The sequence below is a fragment of the Cygnus atratus genome, chromosome 1 (genome assembly GCF_013377495.2).
Source record: "Cygnus atratus isolate AKBS03 ecotype Queensland, Australia chromosome 1, CAtr_DNAZoo_HiC_assembly, whole genome shotgun sequence".
NCBI classification, from domain to species: domain Eukaryota; kingdom Metazoa; phylum Chordata; class Aves; order Anseriformes; family Anatidae; genus Cygnus; species Cygnus atratus.
This window is the reverse complement of record NC_066362.1, coordinates 77,492,741-77,519,589: the sequence shown is the minus strand read 5'-3', so window position 1 is coordinate 77,519,589 and position 26,849 is coordinate 77,492,741. Positions and strand designations below refer to the sequence as shown.

The 26,849-nt window shown below is 38.6% G+C and overlaps 1 protein-coding gene across 13 annotated transcripts in view; it reads left to right on the top strand.

Moving 5' to 3' along the window:
* Positions 1–26,849, top strand: part of SOX5 (SRY-box transcription factor 5) — a 641,693-nt gene that overhangs the window by 571,408 nt on the left and 43,436 nt on the right. For all 13 annotated transcript variants that reach the window (XM_050715320.1, XM_050715327.1, XM_050715319.1 and 10 more), the window contains one exon: positions 11,959–12,105. In XM_050715320.1, the coding sequence (XP_050571277.1) occupies positions 11,959–12,105 (147 nt within the window). The remainder of the gene's footprint in view (positions 1–11,958; positions 12,106–26,849) is intronic.

Genomic DNA, 26,849 nt, shown 5'->3' with positions numbered 1-26,849 from the left:
TGAAAATAGTTTAATATTTTGATATTGCTTTCTAAAACATGAAAACTGCTTTTTTCCCCTCTTAATCCAAATTTCCAGATGAACAATTTTAAAATGTGGGTTAGCTCTTTTTATAACCCAGACACATTATTAGCAGTTGAAAAATATCTCCTAGGATCGCACAGTAATTTCAATATTTAATGCTTCTGGACAAGCAGATCCACCTTTATGTTATAAAAAGTTCCATATAAAAATTGACACGAAGGGGAAAATTCACAAGTCACCATTTTCACTTAGGAGTCTACACTCTGTCTGTTTTAAAAATTTACCCAGCACCTCAAAAGAGCTGTAAAAAAAAAAAAATCAACTTTAATAAATAGTCATGGATGGATGGGGTGTAATAAGGGATTATAGAGATTGTTACTAGTTAACTAATGTTAATGTAGTGCACATCACTGGTTGTAGAATGTGTGCTTATGTAGGACCATATAAGAGATGTTAGAGATTACAGCCTTTTTGCAATGAATGGCATTTTTTTTGCTTGAAAAACAGGAGTGGGGAGAGAGATATTTCTGCATTCTCACCATTTACATTTAGGGGCAAAAGCTGTGTAGTTAAAAGACAGAGAGGATGCTTCTATAGAGTAGAGTAGCTCAGGTAAGCTGGAGTCTGGGACTTAGCACCTTTTGTCAGGATGGAAGGGTGCTGGTGGAGAAATACTGAGAAGCTTGCATTGTTCAGCTTTCACTGTAGCACTTGTTAGGCAAGTCCTCTGGTCACAAGAGCTTTTGTTCTGGCGTACTTAATTAGAATTGTATGAGTTTCCCTTGGCCAGCTTGATATTAAGAAGTAGAAGGCTCACACTTGTTATGGGAACATGAGGTTTCAGCAGCCGCTTGTTATCGATATGGATTGATGAGACTAGAAGTAGCCATCATATTCTGCTGACCTGAAGATGAAGTTCCAAAGTTCATCATACAAGCTCTCCTTATGCTTGGGTGATACACAGCATGTGAGGAAAATAAAAGTTAAAAATTTAATTCCCTTTGACCTTCAATCATGTTATTGTGTCTACAGTTTCTTAAACCTTGAGTACAGAATGTGCCAAAAGAGACATATTGGTATGAGTTCCAGGCTAGATTTAAAGGTTTTCATGCGTGGGCTGAAGTCTGACCATGCAGTGTCATTGGACCTTAGTGTTTGTGCTTTCATTTTAGTGAGAGTCAGAAACTGAATCCTGAGGGATTTCAGATTTTTTCAGGGACCACTTGTGGGTGAACAAAGTCTCTAAGAATTAAGAGTTAAATATCTGTATGTGTCCTAATGGAATATGTAAGTGTCACTCTTCCCATTACATCAGTAATGGGAAGCATGGAAATAATGAGATGGACCAGAAAACAGCTTCTTATGTTATTTCCTGAGAAGTTTGCCAAAGCTTCACAGAGGTTTTCAGTCTCTCTGGAGTTTTATGGACTCCACTGGAGGGGGAGTTTTACAGACCACACCCATTTTTATCATAAAATCAAAGAATTAAAAGATTTAACATCTATTCAGTTGTGTTTCTACTACTTCATTCCATTAAATGGGCGCTTCCATATAACGGAGCAAACTCCAAAATAAATTAATTCAGTGCTTTTCTACTCTCAGCTCTCCACATGTATTTTGTTTACAAAAAAGGGCCCTCTCCTCCACACACTCTAACATACCCTTTTTGTACCTTCCTAGTTGAACAAACATGCATTTTTTTTTTAAGCATATAAGTTATCCAGCTTATAGCAATAGGGGTATAGGCACTTCTGTTAATTTAAAGTGGATAGGACTCACTATTGAGAACACTAGGAGGAGTCTGACCAGAGCAAAACTCACTTTTCTGCTTTGAAACAAGTCAAATTTGCTCTGATTCAATGAGGTTCAAGATGTTCTAGATCAAAATTGGGCCAATTTCTATGTAGTTGGTTGGAATTAGGTTTCCCTACAGGTCTAGGAAGTTTGATTGAACTTTTCTGCAGTCTTTGACTGCAGTAATAACAAGATGTTCAAGAAGAGGGAGATCCATGTGGGTTAAAGCCAGAGAAATTGTACGTGTGAGATGGAGCCATCCATAGTTTTTGCCATGTATTATGCTGGTGGGAAGGTGATCTGGTACCCCATATTGATACCATGACTTCACAATAGAATCCTGTAAGACAAGGTAGAACTTGTTAGTTTTCTGAAGATCTTTGCTGGTGAGCATGTAAGGCAATAAACATGAAGAAAAATTGAATGAAAAGTAAATGGATTCATGTTCAACTCTGGTAGGACTTGTTTAAAAGTTTTCTGTGGCAGAGAAACACTTCAGCTAGAAAGCTGGCACCGCAGAAGGACTGACATTCTTTTCCCCCCAAATAATAACCTTATTCTACTTTCTTCACCTCCAAAAAATAAAACAAAAATAACTGTTTTAGCTGAATAAAGAGGCCATGTCATATCCTATTAACACTTCCTGGTAAGGAAAATTGCAAAGGGAAATATTCCTTCAGAACCATTCTAGGAATCAATTTGTTTTAGTTTAGCTCGTGGAATAAGTACGTTTTCTTCTGCAGCTTGGATGTTCTGTCCACCACCAGTCCCTCCATTTCAATTTTCTTCTTCTACCCGTACTTCCTCCATTATATATTCTTTTCAGGGAGGCTTGGCACAAGGGAAGCAGCTCAGATGCAGTCCTCAGTTCGCCTTTAAGGCACAAATGTCACATTCTTTCATCTCTACCCAAACTGGAAGAGAGTAGCTGTGGCTTTCTGAGCCTGTGAAAGTGAGCTGTGTTGAATGTTGTGTATGATGGACTAAGAGTTTGTCAGTCTCTGTCTCCTGTGCCTTTTTCCAGACCCTTTCACTAGGTAATACAACTCAGTTCAAAAAGTAAATTACGTTTTTGAATGAGTTGAGTGGATGTCATTGAGCTCCAGTACACATCAGATAACCAAGGAGCAATGTTAATTTGTACTTTCAAGGACTGCAGATGCAATTGGATGGTTCTCCAGGCTCAGGAATATTCTTTATGTTAGTGGCGAAACACTAGAAGGAACACTTTTCTCATCTTACTATTTGATATTGTCATTAACAAATGAATATATCCATAGAAGACCTTTAGGAAGTGCACTGGCAAAAATATCCAGGTGATTTTTTTCAATTTATTTCTGTTGTTTTATTTATTATTGTCTCCTCACCCAAACTGTACTTTGGTAGTATGACGCCGGTGCTATTGGGAGGTGGTTATCACCTTTCTGCTACCTCTCAGGGGGGACTTCAGAATTTTAGACTCTTTATGACAGCTTCTTACAAGAGTTTCTAGAGCAGGCTGCTTGCTGTGCTCTACATGTACTGCAAAATACCTATTTCTCTACTTTATTCCTGAAGGAAAGGAGAGCCAGTTCATGGAGGGATCTTATAATCATCGAGATATAAGATATCAACATTCAAGTGAGCAAATTCACGTTCTCAAAATAAGAAATATAGTTGACCTTAATGTTTCTACCATGAGCTCTGCTCTTAACTTCAGGAGAAACAGTTTTCAGATTTGAAGTAATTAATTCAGTATGAGACGTAAAGCAGGCACGGAGTTTTCCTGACTTAATTCCCTATTGAATACAGCAACTTAAAATGCAAACAGAAAATTTATAAATAAAATTGGAGAAAGAGTCACTTAAGGAGATGTGTATAAAATAGTGAAATGCCTTAATTATAGCTCGGTAATCTGAAATATATAGAACCTTATTTACAGTAATTCTGCTGGCAGTGTTTGCTTATTAACTACTCTAGTCACTTAATGGATAACAATGAATGATTATATACAATATCAGTTAAGTGAAGCAATGTAATATGAAATAAGTATTTTGTCAAATGGCCACTCACAGAATTTTGCTCTCTCAAATGGGAAAATATACTTACTGAAGTCAGGTGCTCAGAGTTAGTTGCCAAAAATTTGGATAAATTGAAAAATAAGCTCTCGGGAAACATACTTTTGGTAAACAAATAGGCAGCAGTGAGTTTTCTCCTACAAATATATAATGTCTGTGCCACTTTGCTGTTTTCAAGCTTCTAAATTGGAAAAGCCGTACTGGTATAGAAGTTTCCATGTGGAACCCTCATACAAACATTTCATCTTCATTACAGAATAGTCAATTTGTGATAAAGGGACAGCAGTTTACAAAACAAATGCCTATTCTTCTTGAGTTACACAGCCCTGTTGTTTGTTGGTCTTCTGCATTACCACTGCCTGACTATATTCTCCTTACTAAGTACGGTGTCAAAGGTATGTCCTTACTTCAAAGAAAATAAATTTTTACCTTTTTTCGAATAGAAGAAGCTCTGTTGGCATAAGAATAAGTAATAGTACTGGCAGCAAGAATGACATTATATTCTGTTGCTGCACAGCAAATTAACTCTAGGAATAAATTGTTGACTTTTTTTTTGTATGTACAATATTAATTGCTTCCATTGAAGGAGACACCATTCATCTGTAACATTTCATCCAACAAGCTTTTTCCAGAAGACATTATCAAGTTTCCTCTCCAATATGCGTTCCATATAGTCACTCTATTTCAGTTACTGTCGTATGATGTGAACATGGTATATATGGAAATGTAGGCCACTTGGGCAGTTTTCCAGTTAAAAACTCTTCATTTGTAAAGGGCAGGCAATCTTAAACACACAATGATTTTTTATCACAGAAACTAACAGATCTTATTAGCCTCTGATACGAAGTGTCTATTGATAAGTTCCTACAGTTGCATCCTGTAGAAAGATTGTCTTCTTGCTAAGGCATAGGACAAAGGAGACATGAGGTCTAGGCTCTAATCAAGAGTTTCCTACAGACTTCCTGTGTGACCAGGAATGGTCAGTTATATCACAGGTGCTGTTTCTCACCTTGCTAACATTTGAATAGCATTATCCACTGATAGAATTAAAGAATGCTTTTGAGGGAACACTGAATTTATTAGAATTTTTAGAGTGCTGTACCATGGTTATTGATTGTCTTTCCCATAAAAGCTAATATAAATAACAAATAGCTAGCTGCACTTTACCTAAAATGATTTCCTACCCATCAAAATTAGTTTCTAACAAAACTCAGAGCTACCACAAATTGGTAGCACATTTCTTACTTTATCCACTGTTTTCTAAGCAAAGCAATCATTATTTTGAATGTACTGCATTGATGATAGAAGCCTTTATTAGTCCAGATACAGACTTAGAAGTCATTCAGTTTTTCAGTGACCTGGACTCCAGCCTTGCTTCTGGGTGCCAAGGATCCCCAGTTGGTCATACCATGGAAGTTCCAAATAAGAAAAAAACTAGTGCATTCAGGCTGGCATAGGCAGAGTGGTTCTGTTGACTACAGTGAGATTATTCTAGGGAATAAGGGCTGTGGGACTGGAACCAGGGAGATCAGCTACCAGAATCATATTTTATGGAGACTTGTGGTTACTGATTCTAAAAGTAGTGTTTTTCTAATATGAGAGAGATGGTGGTTACAAGACTGTGTTTGTAACTTGCATGCAAGAAGCGTATAAATGAAGCCTTGTTCTGTTCGTGAATGCTTTACAGTTTTTCTAATGAGAACTTGTTTTTCTTAACGTTTCTTTCTAAGGAAGTCTCATATTTTCTAAGGCTAGAGAGACTATTAGATTGTCTAGTCTGACCAAACAAGATGCCGAATATTATTCGGCATAATCAATTCTTTGTTTAAAGTTCATCTTCCAGAAACACTTCTGATCTTGACTAAAATATCAAGAGACAGAATCCACCGTTTCTTTAGGCAGTTCCTCCAAGTGTTACCGACACCCTCTGCTTAAAAGGAGCATATTACTTATCTATTAATTTGACCAGTCTTAACTTTTAAGTATTTATTGTTCTTTCTTGATTCATGGCTTATTTACATCTCTTCTTCCCCTAGACTCAATGCTGAGGGAAGCTAGGATGGGAGTTTTCAAAGGAAAAGCTGGTTACTGTGGCCACGCAAAAGAACAGTTTAGCTTTTCAACATTTAGTACATCCACTCTAGTCCCTGTGTGGCCCACAATTCTGGGGAAAATTCATCCAGCTTGCTATTTTTCACTCGGTGAATAAAGGAAACACTAGTTCAAGTGAGGTCCTCTGCCAGAAGGAGTCTCATTGAACTTATGCACACCTCAGTGCTGACAGCCAGGGCAATTTTGGGGGGAAAATTAGAGTGATAAAGATATACAGTAGGTAGAACAGTAATAATTATCCAACTCTATTCATAATTCTAAAGAACAAAATTAAATAAAAATAAATAAAATAGGTGCATCTCAGGATCTGAAGCTATATTGACATTATGTGAAAATAACACAATGTGAAAGCTAGCAAACTCAAGCAATGAACTGAGTAAAATTTAGTTTCCAGTGGGTTCTTTGTGCTAGGTTTTAAGGGGACTTTTAAATTTGTGTTCATGTATTGTCTTTCTTTTCTGAAATTCTCCCAGTTGGTGCAAACAAATGGCACTTAAAAGTCTTTGCTGAAGTTTTGAATGTACAAATTAGTGTGTCCCTTTGAAGTGTTGGACTGGGAATCTTTCAAGGAAACTCAGACACAGAAAAGATGAACACTTGGCATGTGTACCTTTTAAATATATAATGAAGAGAGAGATGAAGAACGTTTTTTTTGCATATCCATAAAGAATTGCTACCTATCACTGATGACAGCATCTTTAATTTCTGTAGTTATCTTTTTTCCTACATTGCCACTACTTTTAAAAACCTGTCTTACAGTAGGACGGGTCAAATGTTCGTTTTAAGTGAATTCTTTTTTCTAATTTTTTATTAACTAACTCTTTAAATTTAAAAAAAAAAAAAAAAAAACACAAAACTGAACAGATCCAAAATTAATTCTTTCTGCCATAATCACTTTGCATGTCTTATATAAGCATTAAATTTGAGGTAAAGAAAATTAAATTTGTATTCTGAATGAGAGATCTCAATTTATACCATTTTTTCCCCCAGATTATGCAAAAATCAAGGCTATCAAGGCTGTGAAAACAGAACAGGGCCATTCATGTGTGTATTTTTAATGATGGGTCTCAGAATGACACAAAAATTGAAGTGTTGACTCAGTCAACAGCTCGAACATTTAAGCACAGTGTTTTGGAAATTCATTACTGTGGTAACTCCACTAAAGAATTAGTTTGTATCAGAAACAAACTCATGCAGTAACTGATTCAGTTTCCAGTACAACCTCTCTCTCTCTCTCTCCCTTTCTCTCTCTCTCTCTCCCCCTCTCTCTATCTCTCTCTCCCTCCCCCCGTTTTGTTTGTTTTTTGTTTTTTTTAAGAACAGCTCTTAATCTCTAGTGTTCACTAATAAAAATATTTTAATAAGAGATAATACAGTAAAACAAATGTCTATAGGTGCTTGAATCAACTATCTCTGCCTATGTAATTGCTAACACTTTGTTCAATCCTTTTTAAAATTGCTATTAAATCTCATTCTCATTTTCTGTATTAATAGGACAAGAATTCATTTTTAGTATACCCTTAAAGCAGTAATGAGCATTGTTAACATGTAGCAACAATGCCCAAGGGGAAAGTTTTCAAAGCTGGTCTAACCTTAAGGCGTTACTATTGATGTACTGCAGAGTCATCAGGCCAAGAGCTGTTAGAGCTAGTCCATTTGGAGAGTTCAGCTGAATATTTCGGTTTAATATATTGGAAGAATTATAAATGGTTTCGGTAGTGACCTAGGAAGAAGTGGGGATTTTTGTTTAATAGCTTAGGAACAGAGGGGCAATATATTCTGAAAATAACTTTACCTCTTGCTCATTTTAAAGTGTATCGTATTGTGCTTTTGTTCTGATGATTTTGCTTCCATACAGATTTTCATAAGAGGTTAATGAGAAAACATTAACAAGGCATGCAATATTGCACATGGGCAGGAGAGCTGAAACATAGTTATTTAGTTATAAACAAACAATAGATGTTATTTTTTAATTGTTTTTTTCAGAAGCCTAGTTCTGCCTTCTTGAAGACATATTACCTATCTTATTAAAAGCAGAATATTATCCTTATTTTATTTGTTATGTGTAGTAGAAATAAACTTGTCTAGTAGTAGTGCTTCACTGGTTTCAGCCAACACTGACTTCAACTAAATGCCCTAGTCACATTAAATGAGTCCAGACTGAGCCTATAGATTGATTGTAGGAATTGTAGTGCAGGAAAATGACCTCCTTGAGTGCTAGCATTTCAGAATGGGTCTTTAGGTTGGCTGTAGGTTGTATAAGTGGCTTGAGGAGTCTGTGTCTGGTGTACATACTAAGAGGCTCAAGAATAGTGTATTAAAGCAGTGATATGCAATAACTTCATTTTCATTTCACTTTTTGTGATCTTGGTTTCATTACTGTGAAAAGTATAAGGTTACGTTTTAGATGATGGTTAGGGATTTCAAGAGAGACTGATTCCTACACTCTGTTGAAATTCTGCCAGTGAAGCAGAGGTAGAAATGTTCTTTTGTTTGAGTTTGTTTTGTCTGTGAAATGAATGCATAGATTGTTGTCATTTAGCCATCTTGATTCACAGCACTTGGTCACACCGTTGCCCTTTCCTTGGGTATAAGCTAAAGGTCATCATGTCCTAAAACAGCTAAATATGAACAGACAAGCTCAATAGTGTCAAAGCTCAAAAATATTGACAGTCTAAGAAATGCACTGCATGTTGAATGTTTCTGTCCATTTTTTTTAAATGGTTGGGAATATAGAAGCAATTCTGTTGGTTAAGTTGAAATCGGACCTTTGCAATTCCATGAGATAGATGTTTTTCACGTTCGAGCTGGGCCTGATGTTGCTTTTCAGTAGAATACCTGGTTTGTGTTGTAGGAAGGGACTTTTTAAGAGGGCATTCTCACAAAGGACCTCTTATAAGATTTCATTTAATGTTTGCTTTAAACTTGCCAAATCAATTAAATAGACATGAGATGTTGAACCTGATAGCAGGAGGACTAAGTTTGTACAAATCAAGAATGAAGTCTTTATAGGTTTTCTTCCACCTCTCTTTCCAGATTACTCCACTCAACTCTCTTGTAAGAAATCTGCCTTGAGGTATATTCCCTGAACTGAGAAAAAGGCATGATTTGAAAATCCATATATTCCACATACCACCTAAGATATGGCTTTCTCCTGGGCTATTGCATGGGGAAATTATTTCCCTATGCTTATTGAGTCATCGTCTTGTTTGCATATGTTGTCAAAAAGCTGGTTGACGATAACACTGTAAGGAGGAATGATTCCTTCCAGCACATTTCTCAGTGGCCACTGGATGTGTGTTAGATGGTAATGATTCTTGGACACCATGTTGTGAATGTATTTTGTATAATTAGCGCTTGTGATTCATTCTTTGGACCTAAACTGAAGGCTCAGAGCTGTTTGAGGTAGAGATTTCCCTTGCTTTTCAAGGTAGGGATTCTGTTTGAAAATTCTTCCCCAAAGGCTTACAGACATTTGTGGGAGTCTCTGTCATCTACAAGCCAGTCCCTATATGGGCCTGTCAGTCATCTCCAGTTGGTTCAGGACTGCTAAGTGTCCAAACTGACTTCTGTTGTTTTTTACCTTTACTTCGGTTGTCTGATACCTAATTTGTAGATTCTCAACAAGCTCGAACCTTTCCTGCTCAATGGCTTTTCTGCTTTCGTCTTTTTTTCTCTAGTTGCCTCAATTTGTTTTGTTGGTTCTTGAATAGGGAGCAAAAGAAAGGCAAAACTTGATCCACTCTATCATGACCAGAGTCCAGTTATGTTGTGCTGTTCCCTAGCCATGTATCCTATTTTTTAAACAACTGTTGCCCTTCTTATATATTAATTCATACATAATGCTGGCTTACTTTTCCTTGAACTGCCTGCTGCAGATCTTCTCTGGTTCACACAAACCCTTGTTCTTTTCTCCCTGATGGATTTAGTCTTCTTTTGAAAGAATGAATGGATATGAACTTCAGCTGATAAATACATTCATTTGAATCTGTGACTGATTTGTGACTGGATTGTTTTTGATGACTTTTATCTGTAGTTGATTTGCATCTATTTGGCTCTGACTGGCTGGGGGTAACGCATGGAATAAATAAATAAATCTGAGAAGAGGCAGAGAGAGAACAGATGAATGGATGATAGGGAAGGAGAGTGAGACTAAACAGAAAGGGATGGATAAATGGTGATTAAGAAGTACAGAAAAATAAGGAACAAGCAGCGATCAAAGTAGAAAAAGAGAAATTAAAAGGATTCAAAACTGAAAAGAATAGGAATTCTGAAAAGAATAGAAAGAATGAAAAAGAAGTAAGGACCTGGCGCCTGATTACACTTACAGCAGCAGAAATTGGATGCTTTTAATTATGTGAAAGGGCTAGGATTGTTTACCAGTGAAGGGAAGAGTTTGTACAGGAAACCATGGGACAATGTCCAGGGTTGGGATGATGCACACCCTTACTCATTTCTTCACCCCTGAGTTGTCCCACACTCAGAACAGTAAATCTTCATTGGATCAAGTTAAGTCTTTGCTACAAGGCTTACATACTATCAACTCTCAGTAGCAGTGTTTCTCTACCTTTTGCACAGTAATATGTGGAATATTCTCTGTAAGTTTGATTATACTGAATCCTCATTTTACTCCTTCAAGTTTGCTGGGTTTGGTTAGCATACCATTGTGCCCTCCAGTCTGACCTTTGTTCTTTTATCAGCATATATAATTAATTAAAAAACAACAGCAAAACAACTAAGTAACACTAACAAGACTGTCTTAGACTAGTCATATTGAAGGTCCCGTGTTTTTTCACATCGACTTTCATGTTTCTGCATGTTATCCCTTGTCATGTTGCATCTTAGACACTCTGTTGGCACCTGCAGGCACAGAGCACCATTGTGCAGTGTTACACATTACACATGTACTGCACAGTACAAATAATACATAGCATGAGTCTTTGAAACTGAGGCTGTGACCGAGGAATGAAAGTCTTTGTTATTACATTACCTGCTCTCCCAGGCATCTGACTTCTATTTGGCTTCACTTGAATTCCTCGCTATTCACAGAGCAACAACAATTGCTGCCCACCATATTTATTTTCTCCACTTTTTATTCAGAGGTCAGGGCAGCTTCCAGGCACTGACAGTTTGCCTGTTTTCTCTCTCCTTCTGACCACTATCCACTAAACTCTTACTATAGTGCTTAACTTTAAAGAGATGACTAATTATAAGTATTCACATGCTAATAATCAAATATGTGTTCAAAGTTCCTTGCTGGTTTGGTTTTGAAGGGAAAAAACATTCCCACTGTGTATCTGTTTTCTGTCACAAAAAGATATCTTAGTCTTGACTGGAACTTTTAGTTGTTAATGGATAGCACATCCCCACCAAAATTTATATATCTATATTGGCTGTATTGGTGCTCCAGGACCCAACTGAGAGTGGACTCTCACAATAAGTGCTAAAGAAAGTTTTGATGTTCCCTGCCCCAAACACCTTACAGCCTGTGCAAACAAGACAAAGACAAGACAAGCAAGATGAGGAAATGTAAAATGGCAGCACAGAGACTGATATCAACCATTATGTGAATTTCCAAGTGCTCAATGCATATTATTGTTGGAGATGCTGTAATAGCTGAGGCCTCTCAGGAAAGGAAAGATTGCCCAGTAGCTCGGGCAAGACATGAAGATTAGCTTTTGTTACTTGTTTTGAATCCCTGGACACACATGGAAGCTAGGACATTTCTCATGGTGACGTCTGTCATTTGTCCCCTGAGGAATGAATCACAAAAGGTGAGATGACAATTCTTGTCTTGAAATATGCCAGTGTGCTAAATAAAAAATATCCATCAGAAAGACAATATATGATCTACAGTAGGAGAAGTTTTTGGAGAGTTATTTATTGATGGTTTCTTTTTTTTTTTCCCTCCTCCTTCTCTTCTTTGTCTCTTTTCCTCGTGTGTGTTTTCTTCGTTTGTTTATTTTTACAGCAGTTGTATGCTGCCCAACTTGCTGCAATGCAAGTGTCTCCGGGAGGCAAGATACCTGGCATACCCCAGGGTAACCTTGGTGCTGCTGTATCGCCTACCAGCATTCACACAGACAAGAGCACAAACAGCCCTCCACCCAAAAGCAAGGTACCGTACCAGGCCTGGAGACACAGCATTCCTGACAATGCTGATACTTGCATGTATGTGTTTTTTTGTTGTTGTTGTTGTCTGTGTGCCTCTCAGTTGCAGGCAGCTTTGTTTTCATGATACCTCTGTGAAATGAGAGTATTCTTAGTGGGTTCCTTTGCAGTGCCCTAGCTATGACACTGTTGTTTCCTCCATCTTCAGTAAAGGGTAGTGGGTGGAGGTGACAGCCCTCCCATGCCAGCACACAACTGTCATTTCCTTTCAGGGCACTAAACCATGGTCAGATTAGCAATCTGGAAAGCAGTGAGGCATCCTGGGGCCCACTGGGAATTTATGGAGGAACTAGTCTCCAAAGCAATGTGTGTTGTGTTGTGTTGTAAACCATGCTGGGATCTGTTCATAAAGGGAAGGGGTCTGATGAGTAGTCTTGGCCGTAGCTGGGCAATCAGGTCTGCACTCATTGAAGAGGTCAAGGTAGCAGCTTGCAGTCACATCTGTGTAACACTGCCAGTGCATGACCAGTTAGAGCTGGAAAAAGACACAGTATGTCCAGTGGAAGAAGGTATGCTCAGCATAAGCCACAGCCAAGCAAAAGTAACCAGTCAAAATTGAATGGCACTTCTTAATTGTTGCAAACCAGCTAGGCAGAATTCAGTTAAGGAATGCAGGGAAGAAGCAGTTCCATTTGGGTGACATCAAGAGCTTGATAAAAATGTGCCCTTTCTTTTTGTTAGTGTCCTCTAGCATGCTGTCCATGTCCTTTATTGTGTCGGAAAAGATTCCTTGAATTGACAATGGTGTCTTGTTTTTTACCGTAACGGTAAAGCAGCACAGATTAAAAATAACCAGACAAATAAATAATACTATTGTCAACTCAGTGAGATACATGTCCAACGGATAAAATAGATGGCGTGGAACCAGTGGTGGTTGTGTTAATGAATCAAGCTTTAGGTCTATGTTTTCTGCATTCTCTCCTCAGTAAAGACTTTCTGGCTTCTCAAACTTGATCCTTGGCTTGGCTTCTTCTTTTATATACTGTAGAGCTAGGATCACAAAGCCATGCAGTGCCTGATGATACCTTTTTTTTTTTTTTCCCAAACATCATGTCTATGGTTAACAAGAGATTTTTGTGCGTTTTACAAGGGGGGCTTGTGTGTGGCTAGTGGCTTGCTAGATCCACTATGCTTAAAATCCCAATGTTGATTTTGGATCTTTGTGCACAAGCAGAATGTCTGGTGAGATCTAAGGGGACACAGTGTTTATTCTGTGGCAATTGTGGAATTACAAGGCCTGCCATATCTACTGGTAACATCAAGCACAACCGTCTTACTGGCAGCTGTCAAAATCAGCCCTTGCGTTTTACTGCTTTTTCATATTTGTAGGTGTTCCAGTGCCTTTGGCTTGCAGTCCTGTAGGACACAAACATAACTTATATGCAAATTGCGGAAAGAAAAAAAGAGTGGGCCACAAGGAAAGGAAGGGGGCTCCAAAAGGCTGTAAAATTGTGCAGCATGAGCCCTGTGATGCATGCTGTTTTCAATCTGCTGTGTGCCAGTTGGAAGCTCAGAGAGAGAGCGAGAGAAAGAGAAAGGATAATGCTGAGAAATGATAGAGTGGCTGTGACCTCCAAGCTCAGCCTGGAAATCCAAGACATTGATTTCACTTAGCATTCCTGCTGAGAAATCCGGCGGAGTTCAGTTGTAATAAAAGAACAAGATTCTGTTCTAATGGTAATGGCGTATGACAGACATACCACTTTGTCTGTCCTCAGCACCAGAGAGAGGAGAATTGGAGAAAGGTCACCTGACCCGCCTGTGGTGTTGTGTGAATGCTATACTGAGCTTTGAACTCCAGCCTAGAAGCACAATTATTTATAATACTAAATGATAAAGGAACTTTTTTAGAGCCTACAGTAATTAGAATAAAGCTTATACAATAGTGCAGTGGCCTGGCGCGGAAAACACGCTGGCAAATCCCCCGTAGTGGCAGAAACTGAAGCTTATATGTTGAAACTAAACACCTCTGTTTGTGTCTGTGTGGACCCTCCTTGGCTTTTTCAGAGCTTGTTTGTGTTCAGCATTTTCAAAAATATATTGTTTGCTGATATTTTTAAATTAATACATATTTTTAGCTGTTGTCGGGGCGTATCTGTCTGAATTTCAGAGCCTTTTCTTTTTTTTAAACCCCAGCAGCAACTTGGTTCATGAAGTTAGTTCATGGTAGTCTTTCTCACTGTTACCGCATGTCAGATCGCCACAGATAAACAGTTAATGCCTTAGACAAGCTTTTGATAGATGCTGTTTGCTGAATTTTTATTTTCAACCCACAGTTTACACTGGCACAGCTTTGGAAGTACACTCAAGTGTTTAGAGACAAGGAGACAGCCTTACCTGAGAGTGTGTCAAGCTCCTGGCAAACATCTAGGTCACTTCTGAAAAGCTATGTTTTTTCCTTCTTGTATAGTGTTAAAGTTAGTGTGCTGCTCTTTGCAAGGATTCTTCAAAGTCGGCTTCAGCAGCAGATGGAACAACTGCTGGCTCTAGAAATGCTGAGAAGCATCAGAGGGAGTTTGCCAAGGATCATCCTTTAAATCTAGTAAGACTTCAACACATCCCTGAAACTCCTCTAAGACCTTGGCAACTCCCATTTTGGCAAACCTTTTATCAGTGGCCCTCACCAGTGTTTGAACATTGTGCTGGCCAGACTAACCTGGCATCTTCTGTTGTCTCACTCGCCTTTCAGCAGATGTGACCTGGAACGGTCAAATTCACTTCCTAGGTTTCTGTACTATAACTTTTAGGAAACCATAAAGTAGAGATGCCATTATGCTGTGCTGTACACATTCTGTCAAGTTTTGGTTAGGAAACTGAGCTGGTGTCATACATTCTTCCAAGAAGAAATCTCAGTGCCAGAAAAATTGATTTAAGAAACAGAGCTAGTGGAGCCTGTCCAAAAGAAAATGCGTGCGTCTTGCGGAAATGGATTTTAACACAGCTTCTTCTTGAGCAGTTTTAAAAACAGCCGGTATGCTAATCATACCATTCAAATTTACCAAGGCCTCCTCCACAACCCATTTGAAAGGCAACTGTCTTTTAAGTTTGCCAAATTGTGCTGGATTTCCAAAGTCTGTCTTAAGCACATTTTGCATTTGATCCTGTAAATGCTTGCATGCTGCTCAGCTGGGTGTTCAAGGTGGTGACGTGCTCCCAAATAAGTAGGAGAGGATGGGCACAGGTGAAGATAAAAAGTAGGCAGAATAACTTAACCAGCCAATCTTGTGATTAACTTCAAGCCTCTTGCTTGTACAAGACCACCCAAGAGGGGTTAAAAAAGCCCACAGTGTTGTAAGGAATATGTTTATCTGAACAGTGACCCCTACCGCAGTACCAGGATCCTCACTGACTAAGTGGCATCTTCATTGTCATCAGGTGAGGTCATCATGCTCTTGAATAAGCACAGCAATATCACCCTCACTTGTAAACAGTCAGGGCTCTGTTCAATCCTGCTTTTGTTCCATGCTTTTTATGTTGCACATTTAAATATAGCATCTAGTGCTTATGTGATGTAATATCCTACCCCTTTCCATGGAGTAAGTACAGTAATTCTGGAGTGAATTTTCAATGTAGCTTGTAAATGTAGCTAAATGATTCCCAGTATTTAATGGAGCACAGTGCATTGTCTGTAGCATCTGCTGAAAAACAGGAGCAGTTCAGTGTGAAATGTGTCAGGAGAGAACTCCTGGGCAAATTTCTTTTAACCTTGTTATGACCTCAGCCCTAACCCTACTCACAGTTGTGTCTCCGTCAATGGCAACAGCACACGGGCTGTCCAAATCAATTTTTTTATTCTTTTCAAATACTTCTGGCAGTGACGTTACTATTTGCTCAGCAGTAGCACCTGGGAGTTGTGACAAGGAAAGGAAATGTGTTTCAGACAAGCCAGAAACAGCACTAAGCAGTTGGATATACACAATCAGATTCTCCTCGGCTGCAATATCCAGACTAAGATCAGTATGAATCCTTAACCAAAGATGGTTTATTTTCACATTATCTGATCCCTCTGATCACCTAAGTAAACGCTGGTTTGAAAATTTTTCATGTCACCTATAGTCAGCAATTGAATCTCCTTTGAAAGACTTGGAGCTTGCCCCCCTACCACAGCACAGACTGGTCTTCAAATGGCCAGAGATTCTCCAGGGGAAGTTCTAATTTGAGAAATATCTTCTGGCAATGCTACAGTTGCTGCTACATGCGCCAGCTGCCTCTTGCATCCTGCTTATAATGTAGGAAGGATAGAAGAGGGGCCTACAGTGTGCTTATTACTCCATTCTCACCCAGACAAGGCAAGCCTGGGTATGAAACTGCAACTGAGTCACTGTTGAGTTTCTTACCAACTACCTCCGATACCAGGGACAAAATAAAGAACAGGAATGTTTGGATATGGGACTGCTAATTCAGACACACCACAGGCTGTGTTAAGAAAAATAAGAAAACTATTCACTATGGGGAGCTGTTCGGAGATTTTTCTGTCCCAGTCAAAACTGGTGAGACTGTACTTTCCAGTTTCAGTGGGAAAGCTCTCTTGACTGAGGAAAAAATATGAAAAAAAGAAAAGAAAAAATCTAAAAGCAGGGAAGAAGAACATGTCCCTAAGATTGCCTAGTAATAAAAACGTCCATCTAGATGATATTTCTGATTCTACTTCATACAAACTGTTGACTTGAACTTCATTTTAGGTGATTACCCTAAGCAGCCTTGTTAGTTGAGTATATCTGTCTCACTTTCTCTAATTTCTCTCTTTCATATGATAATGCAGAATGTCAAAATTCATCCTGGTGAGATCTTGGGGAAAAAAATAAAATAGGCTCCGTTATGTACATAGCTGCATTGGCTTGCTTGCCACATGAAGCTATGACTGTTTCAGGAGTCTAGCCAACAAGGCTAGACATACAAATTCCTTGTACCCTCACAGTTTCCATTTCTGATCACATCGTTTTTCATGATTGAGCATGTTAAAGGAAAGTATTTAATTTCAGTTCTAAGGATGATAGGTAGGTTGCTGTTCAAATGAAGAAGGACATCAGTGTTTCCTTTCCCAACATTTCTTTTTATTTAATGTAATCAAGTATTTCCAAAAATACGAGCTAATAGTTCTTCACAGCACTGTGAAGTAGTTCAGCTATAGGGCAGACAGCTGTGTCTTTATAAGAAGACTGATCATTGCTGTGTGCAGGAGATCGAATGGTGTGACTGTTTGTGTTAGATGGGACCAAACTCTTTCTCTTGTCTGCAAAATGCCAGAGAGGAGAGGAACAACCTGTCTGAAAGTAGCCCATTGCACACATTATGTCTTGTATACTGAAAGCAATTACTGTCCTCCTTATTAGTTGAAGAGCTCAGCAGCTGCTGAATGCCTATCCAAGCAGCAGGAAATTAAGGCATTCTTACTTTCAGTAAAGGGAGTACTGGGGTATTTCAAAGTGAAGAACAAGAGTTATCATTAAAGTAATGTAAGATGCACCATTCCTGGTACAATATGGGGGCTATGTTTACAGAAGTTTTATCTCAAAGATTTGCAAGGCTCTCTTATTTTTGACAATTTCTGGTCTGGGCATAATTCTTTATACACCAGTGATTAAAAATAAAACCCACCTTGTAAATGGATCTATTAAGCTTTTCAGCACCAGAATAGCAGTTAGTGCTAGAATATAATCTATCACTACATTCAAAACATTATTCAGTGCTTGCATTTCTCAATCCCTTTGTCAGTCCATCAAACAGGTTAGAAATAGCTGCCAGATAATTAAGGAAAAGTTTATAGTATGGATGCAGTGATGTATAGGGAGCTGAAAACCTCATCTGCCTTATCTGTGTTAAGCTACTTGGTGCTGTGCTACTTCTTTAGCATGTGTCCATTCTTAATGTAGAGTTTGTAGCTAATTATCTCTTTACCTGGAAGCCTTTTTCCTTTGCTGCCCATGCTTTTAATCCCAAATAGCAAAATACAGAGTTGGTGACAGAATCTTTTGAGCCTGTTCTCCTCTTCTTTGCTCTCCTTTCTATACACAACATCCAGGCATATAAACAATGACTTTTTAAACCACTTGCCAGAGCACAATGAAGTGATGTGTGTTAATGGAACTTCTTAAGATGCTCTTCTAAAATAGCGAGTGTGTTCTGAACAATAAAAACAGCATTAATAGCAGTATCTAAAAGGCAGCAGCAGTAACAGTAGGGACTTGCACAGCATTCTTTCTGCCTTCCAACCCTCCCTACTTTCCTAAAAATAAATCAAATACATAGAGGGGCTTCTAGAGTGCTTTTTCAGATTAACTCTCCACAGCTCTGTTTCCTGATATCATGTCTCTCTGGTTGGAGCCTGTCTCTCAAGCAGAGTTGCCAGCCAGTCAGCCCTTGTCAGACTCAGTCAGCACTTTTTATAAAGAAAACTCAGAAGAAAACATAACAAAAAGAAAAGGGGGGAGGAAAAAACTCTGAAATCTGTGCTTGCAAAACAAAAGTGAGCCACACAAATTAAGCAACACCGCAACATTTCTGAAAGAGATCTTCAGAAATCAGACGGGGAACAACAGAGATGTAAAGCAAAATGGTAATGACAGACATGCAATGTGTGCTTCTTACTAGTTCATTGCTGTTCTTTGCTGCTAGTGCCTTCCTTTAGCTGGTATGAATAAATAAAGCATCCACTTTCTTCCAAGTGGGAAAGTTGGGTGGTAGGGGGGTAGCAGGTAGTAGTTTTTACCGTTTTTGGTTAAATGAACCACAGCAGTGACTTAGCACTGAAGACCTAGGTATTACACCATGCACTGTTACTTTCAGCCCAGGTCAGTTTCAGAATCCCTCGGTGTTCAGGAGTGTTGGAACCTGACATTTGGTTTCAGCTCTGTGTCTTATTCTGTTACTTAGAAAACATCGACTTCTGCTGAGGCTGTGTGACAGCGCTACCCGTTTAGTGTCACTTGGAACAAAGCACCTGAATGAGAGAGCAGCATTTTGCAAGAAGAGACGGGGGAGTCTGAAACAAGAAAACACTGTCACAGATCTGAGCGTTTTTTTTGGTAGCATTTTTTAATGCTACCAAGATAGCTGTTGAGTTGATGTTGCCAGTTGGTCAAGCCATCCTAAAAACAGCAGTAAAAGGGTTTAAGGAGAGTGTAAAATCTGGAGCTGCATAATGTAACAGAGAAAAGTTAGATTTTTCTAGTTGCGGTGTTTTTTGTTAGTCATCCTCACCTTTTGGGCGGTTTCATTCAGTGGGAACAGTTGGAAACTACTTAGGAGAGGTTCTTTCCGCTATGGAAGTGGAACCAACCATGAGGAGAAATATGAGAAGTTCAGCTTGGGATGTAGCATTCTTCTCTAGCGGCTGTCAGGTATCACAGTGGACATCTTTCACAGCACTGCAAAGATGAAGGATCAATACCAGCTCTAAGTTAAACACAGGTAACAAAACCAGCCAGTTACACCAGTATCACATTAATTTCTAGTTCCCTTCATAATATGAAATTCAAATAAAGTAGAAGTCAAAAGTCCTTTATTCCAGAGAATTATTTTTCTAGAATCTGTGCTGTTAGACTTCTCTAAATCAAGAAATACGTTTATTCCAGGATCACATATGCAAAAAAATAGCACTGCAGCCATGTACTGACTTCATGGATTGGGAGACAGATTGAAATGGAGCAGAGGACTCTGCTTCTACCAGGTCGTTTTAGAAGGAAACCAGGTACTTCACTTAAGGAATGAAATCTTTCACAGCTTCAGCTATAAGCATTTGGGTATTTTGTAGTATGTGTTTATAATTGAAAGTCAAGTACATAGGCTTCTTTGGCAGAGATGTGTACTGGACAGCAGTGTAGCCATCTTTTACCAAAAGAAGAACTTCTTTTCAACATAGAAAGTAAGTTTCTGAGGTGAATGACTCAAATTCTAATATCATCAGTCTAGCAGCTTCCAGAAGTTCCTTGCTTTGTCTGCAGAGGAGTGGTTTGCTTCCATGTTACATACTAGATTTGAAATTAGATCCTCTTGACACATTCCGGCAGAATGCAATTCAAAGTTTTCAGTCCAAAATCATAGAAGGCTTCATGTTGGCAGCTCTACCATGGCATAACCATTTCTCAGCAAAATTATGCTTGCTACCATAGTATATCCTGGTGAAAATGCTTAAGTAGTGTCCAGAGAAAACATTTGAGAACATCCAAGGAACATTAGAGACAGGCAAATGGAGGCAACAAGCCTTTTTTTTTTTTTGATGTAATTTGAATGGAGCTAATACAAGAAACCAGTTAGAAAATTTTGATCTCAATCATGTGCCTTTATTCACTAATGATGCCAAATGGCAAATTCAAATGTGTACTTTTAGTACTAATGAATTAGTTTAGTTTCTGTTCATTTATTTCATTTCAGTTGCTACATTTTTCCCTGCTGCTTTTAAAAGAAGGACAACCTAATGCCATGACTGGCATCTCTGGAAAAGAAAAATATTAAGAAAAAAAGACTTTAATAAAAGATTGTTCAGTCTGTTGACATGCTGAGTGCATGGAGAAGACCTTGTCTCTTACAGCTTCTCAATTTCCAATCATGATGTTACAGAAAGAATATAACTTGGAATGGTTCATAAGTTATTGGTTCTTCTTAAACTTTTTTTGAGTGGATGTGCCAACACCTGCTAGTAGATTTAAAATAAGGGGCCACTTCTAAGAGCTAAGTGTGTATGGAGATGTAACACATGGGTTCGTGCGGGCTTTCAGCTGACATGCCAGGCAGTGACACGTCACGTCATGAATCAGCCACATCGAGTTACATGATTTCAGGCTAACAGAACACAACTGGAGTTACACAGTGACAAACACAACTCAGTGTGACATATCCACAGGAAAACTGGCAGAAAAAGCTTCTTAAAATTGAGTTTCAGGGGTACATTTATTCCTCTCCAAAATGCTCCAGAGAAAACTATGAAGCAGTGTAGCAGCAAAGGGAGGCATGTAGTGACAGAATGACTGAAGTCATTTTAATTCAGTGTCTGATTAGAAAGAAAACACATGTATATAACAATTCTGGAGAGTGTTTTTTTATGTCACATTCTTGTGAATTTCTTTCTTTCCAAAGGTAGCTCTCTCAGGGCTGCAGTCATTCCAGGTCAGTGATTATTTTTATCTTTAGCCGTGCTAAGAGCTGTATAGACTTCAGGTTACTGCTGTAAGTTAATATATTTTGAGTTGAGCTCTCGGTTGTCTCAGTAAATCTTGAGTCCTTCCAGTCTGAACTCTGTTGCTGTTTCTGCTTTGCGTATGGATCAGAGTGACCCCTTTGTGCCTGTTTCTAATACTCAGAGTCTTCTCTGAAATTATCCTTCTTCCCTTTATGGATACTCCTATCTATCCTATTCTGATGTCCACTGAAAATAGAGTCAGCAATTAAAACACTGGGAAGAATTAATTAATTTCTGTTTGCTTATTATTCATTATAAATGTGTGGATAGCCTGTGCTTTCAGTATTCTCTATAAAAGGCACAGACCTAATTCAGGGTCAGGGAAATTCAACACATACATTTGGCTGAGAAATGCATGTCAAGTAGCATTTCATTTGTGATATCAGAAGTTAAAATGGTGTCACGTGACTGTTTGCCCACTACATTTCATGTCTGGATGTACAGTTCTTCATTTCACAGCCTCAGTAATATGAATTTCTCTACACAAAGTGAGTCCGCCCAGTGAACTGCAGCTCGTAAGCAGGAAGATGTGGTGGTGTAATACCTGGGAGATTCACCAGTGTACCAAACAAGTTAAGTATACAGGGGCTAGTGTGTGAAAAAAGATGACGACCACAACATGTTGGCTAGCCAAAATTAGCTAGTGAGAAAATAGCACAGATATTCCAAGGCCTATAGGCCAGAACAAATTGAATAGATACTTTTCTTCTGCCTTCATTTTAAAACAAGCAAGATGTTCCAATAGTTCCAGAAGTAGTGAAGCCAGGTTTCATTTGTGAAGTCTCACGGTGCTCAGACTCTGGCTGGACACGCAGCGTACCTCTCTTTGGGGGATTCCCTGGTGTCTGTTAGAACATGAGTAAGCATTGGAGGCTTCTCCTGAGGTGAGAAGTTTGGAGCGTCCCCCTTCCCCACCCCACTGTATCTTCACACAAATGATATGGGACCTCTGAGGACTTCATTCCTTCATCAAACCTTATGAAGACTGGCCGGTGCTCTCAAAATACCCAGAGGTGAAGGCTGCCAAACATGCATGTATGTGCACTGACCTTATGTGTACACCCACACACGTGCAACCCCCCTAATTTCGAGGCCAAAAGTAATCCCAAAGTTGGACAACTCTCAAGGGTTTTACAGGCATGACATCTAAAATTTCAAGTAGATGCAGGATGTCTTGCTACTGCTTTTTCTGTGCTGCTGTTTTTCATCCCCAAATGATCACAATTCAGTGCTGGGTTGAAGGATTCCCATGATAGTATCATTTGGGACTCACTTTGTAAATTGCTCTGGGCTCAAACAGAAGAAGATAACGCTATATAAATATATGTTGTTACTGGTGAAGCGATGAAATTATCTTATACTTACCAAATATGCTAGTGTCTTGTCTTGATCATAATTAATCAGTGATATGCACATTGAGTCAGTGCTCTAGGATTCATGCCCAGAATAAGTCACAAAACATAGCAGCTTTAGTACGGGAGAAAAGGGAGGGGGAGAAGGTCTCTTTTTTTCCTCCTTTTCTTTCTTCTGGATAAGATATAAAAAGTGCCCAGAGCTGGCCCTCTTCAGAAATAGTGAATCAGCCTCTTGGAAATTTTTTTAAGATGTCAACTTTCCTCTCATACACTTCTGTGAAGACAAAGAATGTTTTAACATATGTATTGAAGTTATCATTAAAATAAAGGAGATCTGTAGACATCAGCTATAAATCATCAAGAAATAGCTTGTGGGTAACCTTTGACACAATTGAACCTACTTGAAATGAGCTAGGGCTGGATTCATTGCCTTTAGTGAAGCCAGTAGGTGGACTAATGTCCCCTCCCCCCATCTTTCCATATCTTTCAATGTTAGCTTCTGGGAGGTGAATGTGTTCTGGCTGAGTGATGGAAACGCATTTGGATGTGTTCTTAAATAGACATTTGTCTTATGTCTGAAAAGAATAGGCCAATCTTAATGGTGTGATGCTGGGGCTATTTGAAAGGTATTTTTTTAAGGCAGTTGTCTTCTTTCAGCTTTACAAAAACTATTTTAACCAATTGTTTAGGCTTGAGGAACAGCATGGAATATCTATTGTGTAGAGATGCATGCATGTTCTACAGAATTAACAGGAAAATAGTATACAAAAATCTGCCTAATTTTACATAATAGATTTTTGGCATTCTTGTGATCTGACTTCAAATCCATGCTGAGTTTCTACAGTATAACAGAAATACTAGTTAGCAGTTGTTAATTTTAATTTCTAAGATGCTAGGCTTTTAAAGGAGCTGAAAGTGTTCAGCATCTCATGGGGACAAACTATGAGTCTTACTAATGAATCCAGCAATTAGTGGTTCATTGTGCCTGCCAGCAATTTGGCCCTGATATCGGTCCTGATGGTGATTTCATTTTTGCTGTTGTGAATCAGGAATAGGATCTGAAGTCTATTCACCAAGGGGGGGTTCAATACTTCTTCAACACTGTTCTGCTTCTAATCTGCATTCAGTACTGACAGCAGCAAACAAAAAAAAATGGAAGTACAATATATTTCAATTTTAATTATGATTATTATGGTTGATTAATATGTTCATTGGGATAATTATATAACATCAATAGTACTTATTAAATTTAAAGGATTTTAAATGGTAGTGTCCCTATGCAGTTAGATAAACATATATATGGTGTATGCCCACTTTGCATAGAAGAAACCCTTTTCATAGATGAAAGGATGTATTTCTCCAATCGTATAAATAGAGAATTGAAACAAAAGAGGTGGCCCTTTACTTTCTGTAGGCATTTGCATGACTGCAAAACACTGACATTTATGTTTGGTAATATTTTATGATAACTTTTCAAAGATTTCAATGACCATGTGCAAAATAAAATTAGATAATGAGTGACTCATTCAAGTTCACAGAGAAAGTTGGAAAACCAGGAACCGAACCCAAGTCTCTTTGGGTCCCTGTGTATGACCCAAGTAGTGAGCAACAAAAAAAAGCATGAGTATGGCATAAGAATAGGAATGACCCTTCCCAGAAGTGAACTCTCAAGTAGTTAAGCCCCACATATGTGATTGTGAGTGTGATATAAATATTAAACAAATCTTGTTTTTGTGTGATTGCAGTACTCCATGATGGAGCATGTGTTTGCTTTGAACATTCCTTACAGTACATCAAACTCCCTCCAGTTTCTGGAACTGCTGATTAGATTTCATCTTACTGTTAAAAGGAGGTGAAATGAAAAAAATACCCAGCAAGGCAGAGTTGTAAAATCATTTTGATTTTAGTGATCTGGGATGTTGTTAATAGCATGCAAGTATTAAAGACGGATGAATTTTGTGTTGATAGTTTCCCTTTGAAAAGCTATTATTTTGAAAAACAAGTTGTCAGGCAGGTCATATCTACAGTTACAAAACATATTTTGACATTTTCATACAGCTGTATGTATCTATAAATAAAAACAGTGCATTTTATCTTTGCACTGCTTATTTGTAGTGCTGCATATGTTTCTGCCTCTTGGTGAAAAATCCACCTAGGCTACATAGAGATAACCAAAGTCAGAGAAGGCACAGGTGGTTTTTGAAAAAGAAATTCTTAGCCCACTGTCAGTTGTCCAAGCTGTTTGAAATCTCTTTTATTTCAAGCTTTTTTGACTTGTTTCTTCTAAAGTTTTCAACAGCTGTTTTTTTTGTTTGTTTTGTTCAGTTTTGTCTTTTTTTTCCCCCTGAATCTTACAATCCGTGCAGCATTTTTGCTTCTCCTGCCTGACCACAGCAGGAGGAGGGGGCTGTTGGTAATTTGTTTTGATACGGTATGCTTTGGTCTGTATTCTTTTTGAAATTAATTCCTTTTGCAGGTGTGGGGTTAGAGGTGGTGGTGTGCTCCCAGCGAAGGTGTCATCCACCACAGAGAGGAGGTGGGAGGCTTTGATCAGTGTGGCTTCTGTTTTCTTGTTGTTCATTTAAAATGTACCAGTTTGTAATGCTGTTTGGCTTTGCAGGTCCTTGTTTTATTTCCTTCCAAGTCCTTCCCCATCCTTTCAGGTTTTGTTGTTTTCATTGCTGTTCATTCTGCTTAACATTTACTGGGGATTATTTGCTGGAAGGTGACGACTCCAAGTTCAATTTAGGCAGCAAACAAAATCCAGTCTAATGTCTATCTCTGTTTTTTAAGCAGCCTTTTTATGGGTGGGACATTATTAAGGACAGGATACCACGTGTTGAGGCTTCTGGGTTTTATAAGGACAGAATTCTGTAGCAAGGACTTAAAAATCCAACCAAGACCCAAGCTACAAGGCATCATGCATGCTTCAGTGCATGGGCTACTTCAGTTTCTACCCAGCACGAGTTCAGGAATACATACCACAGATCAAACTATCTGATAGCTATCTACTTTTTCTTGCAACTTCTTTTGAAGCACCTGGATGTTTGGGGGAAGTTCAAGAAAGTATCCAAAAAACAAAGCAAGCAATAAACAAAAAACAGCCCACCACCAAACATTGGCCTGAATTAGAGTGGCAATTGCTCCATTCTTCCATGTGACTCAGCTGTTTACTCACTGTGTGAGATTAGACAAATCGCTTAGCCACTTTGTGCCTTTTTCTTCTCATTTGTAAAATAAGGCAGAAGCTGTCAGAGTAATTATGAGCTTTAATTAATTAATATTCACTTCAAGCACTGGAGAAGTGATTTTTTTCCTTCTTGCCATGTATTTCAGGGGGGGCACTTTGGAAGAAACATTCTGTTTAGGAAGAACCTTTCTCCTCTTGTCCCCTGCAACTCCATGATTCTCTTTAATGGTTTTTACTTCTGATGAAGTAATTTACATGGTTAAAAGCATGAAAAATTAGTTGTTGGCTTCCCCTGAAGATTTGCAGTGTCTGTGTTGGTCCTTGCTGACCCATGCCTAAGTCACTCATCCTGCTTAGTGGCTGACTTGAGCCATTTTAGAGAAGCACTTCATTATTAGCATTATACCAAATAGAGAGGTACAGCAGTGATGTAAGAAGTACAGCTGGAAAATAATTATTAGAAGCAAAAAGCTAACTAAAGAACCCAAATTTGGCCTGAAGACTGGACTAGCAGAATCTCAAATGGCAAGCCTTTCTCTGCATTGGCTCTTTTATCTTTAGTCAATATGGACCCTTCTCACAAGCTTTGCTGAAGTTTTTGTTGTTGTGTTGTTGTTGTTTTGTATATGAGGCTACTGAGTTAAATTTTCACTCACTCAGAGATGCAGAAAAAGAAGGAGCTTTTCACTGTGAGGTGCAAGCAAATGCTGAAAGCCCTTTGTTCCTGCAATGTTGGTTCATGCTGTACTGAAAATCCGTGCACTGAGTCCTGAGCAGCTCTCACTTCAGCTTGTTTTGGCCTAGACGAAGAGCAAGTGCCCAAACAGCAGAATAATGTCAGTAGGAGTAAGCCAGTTATTTTTGTATGGATGAAAATGAATGTTTGAAGTTTGGATCTGATTTGGGATAAGCATCCATAAGTCATCAGGTTTCTCTAGAGGTGTAACTGAAAACTCATGATCAAGCAA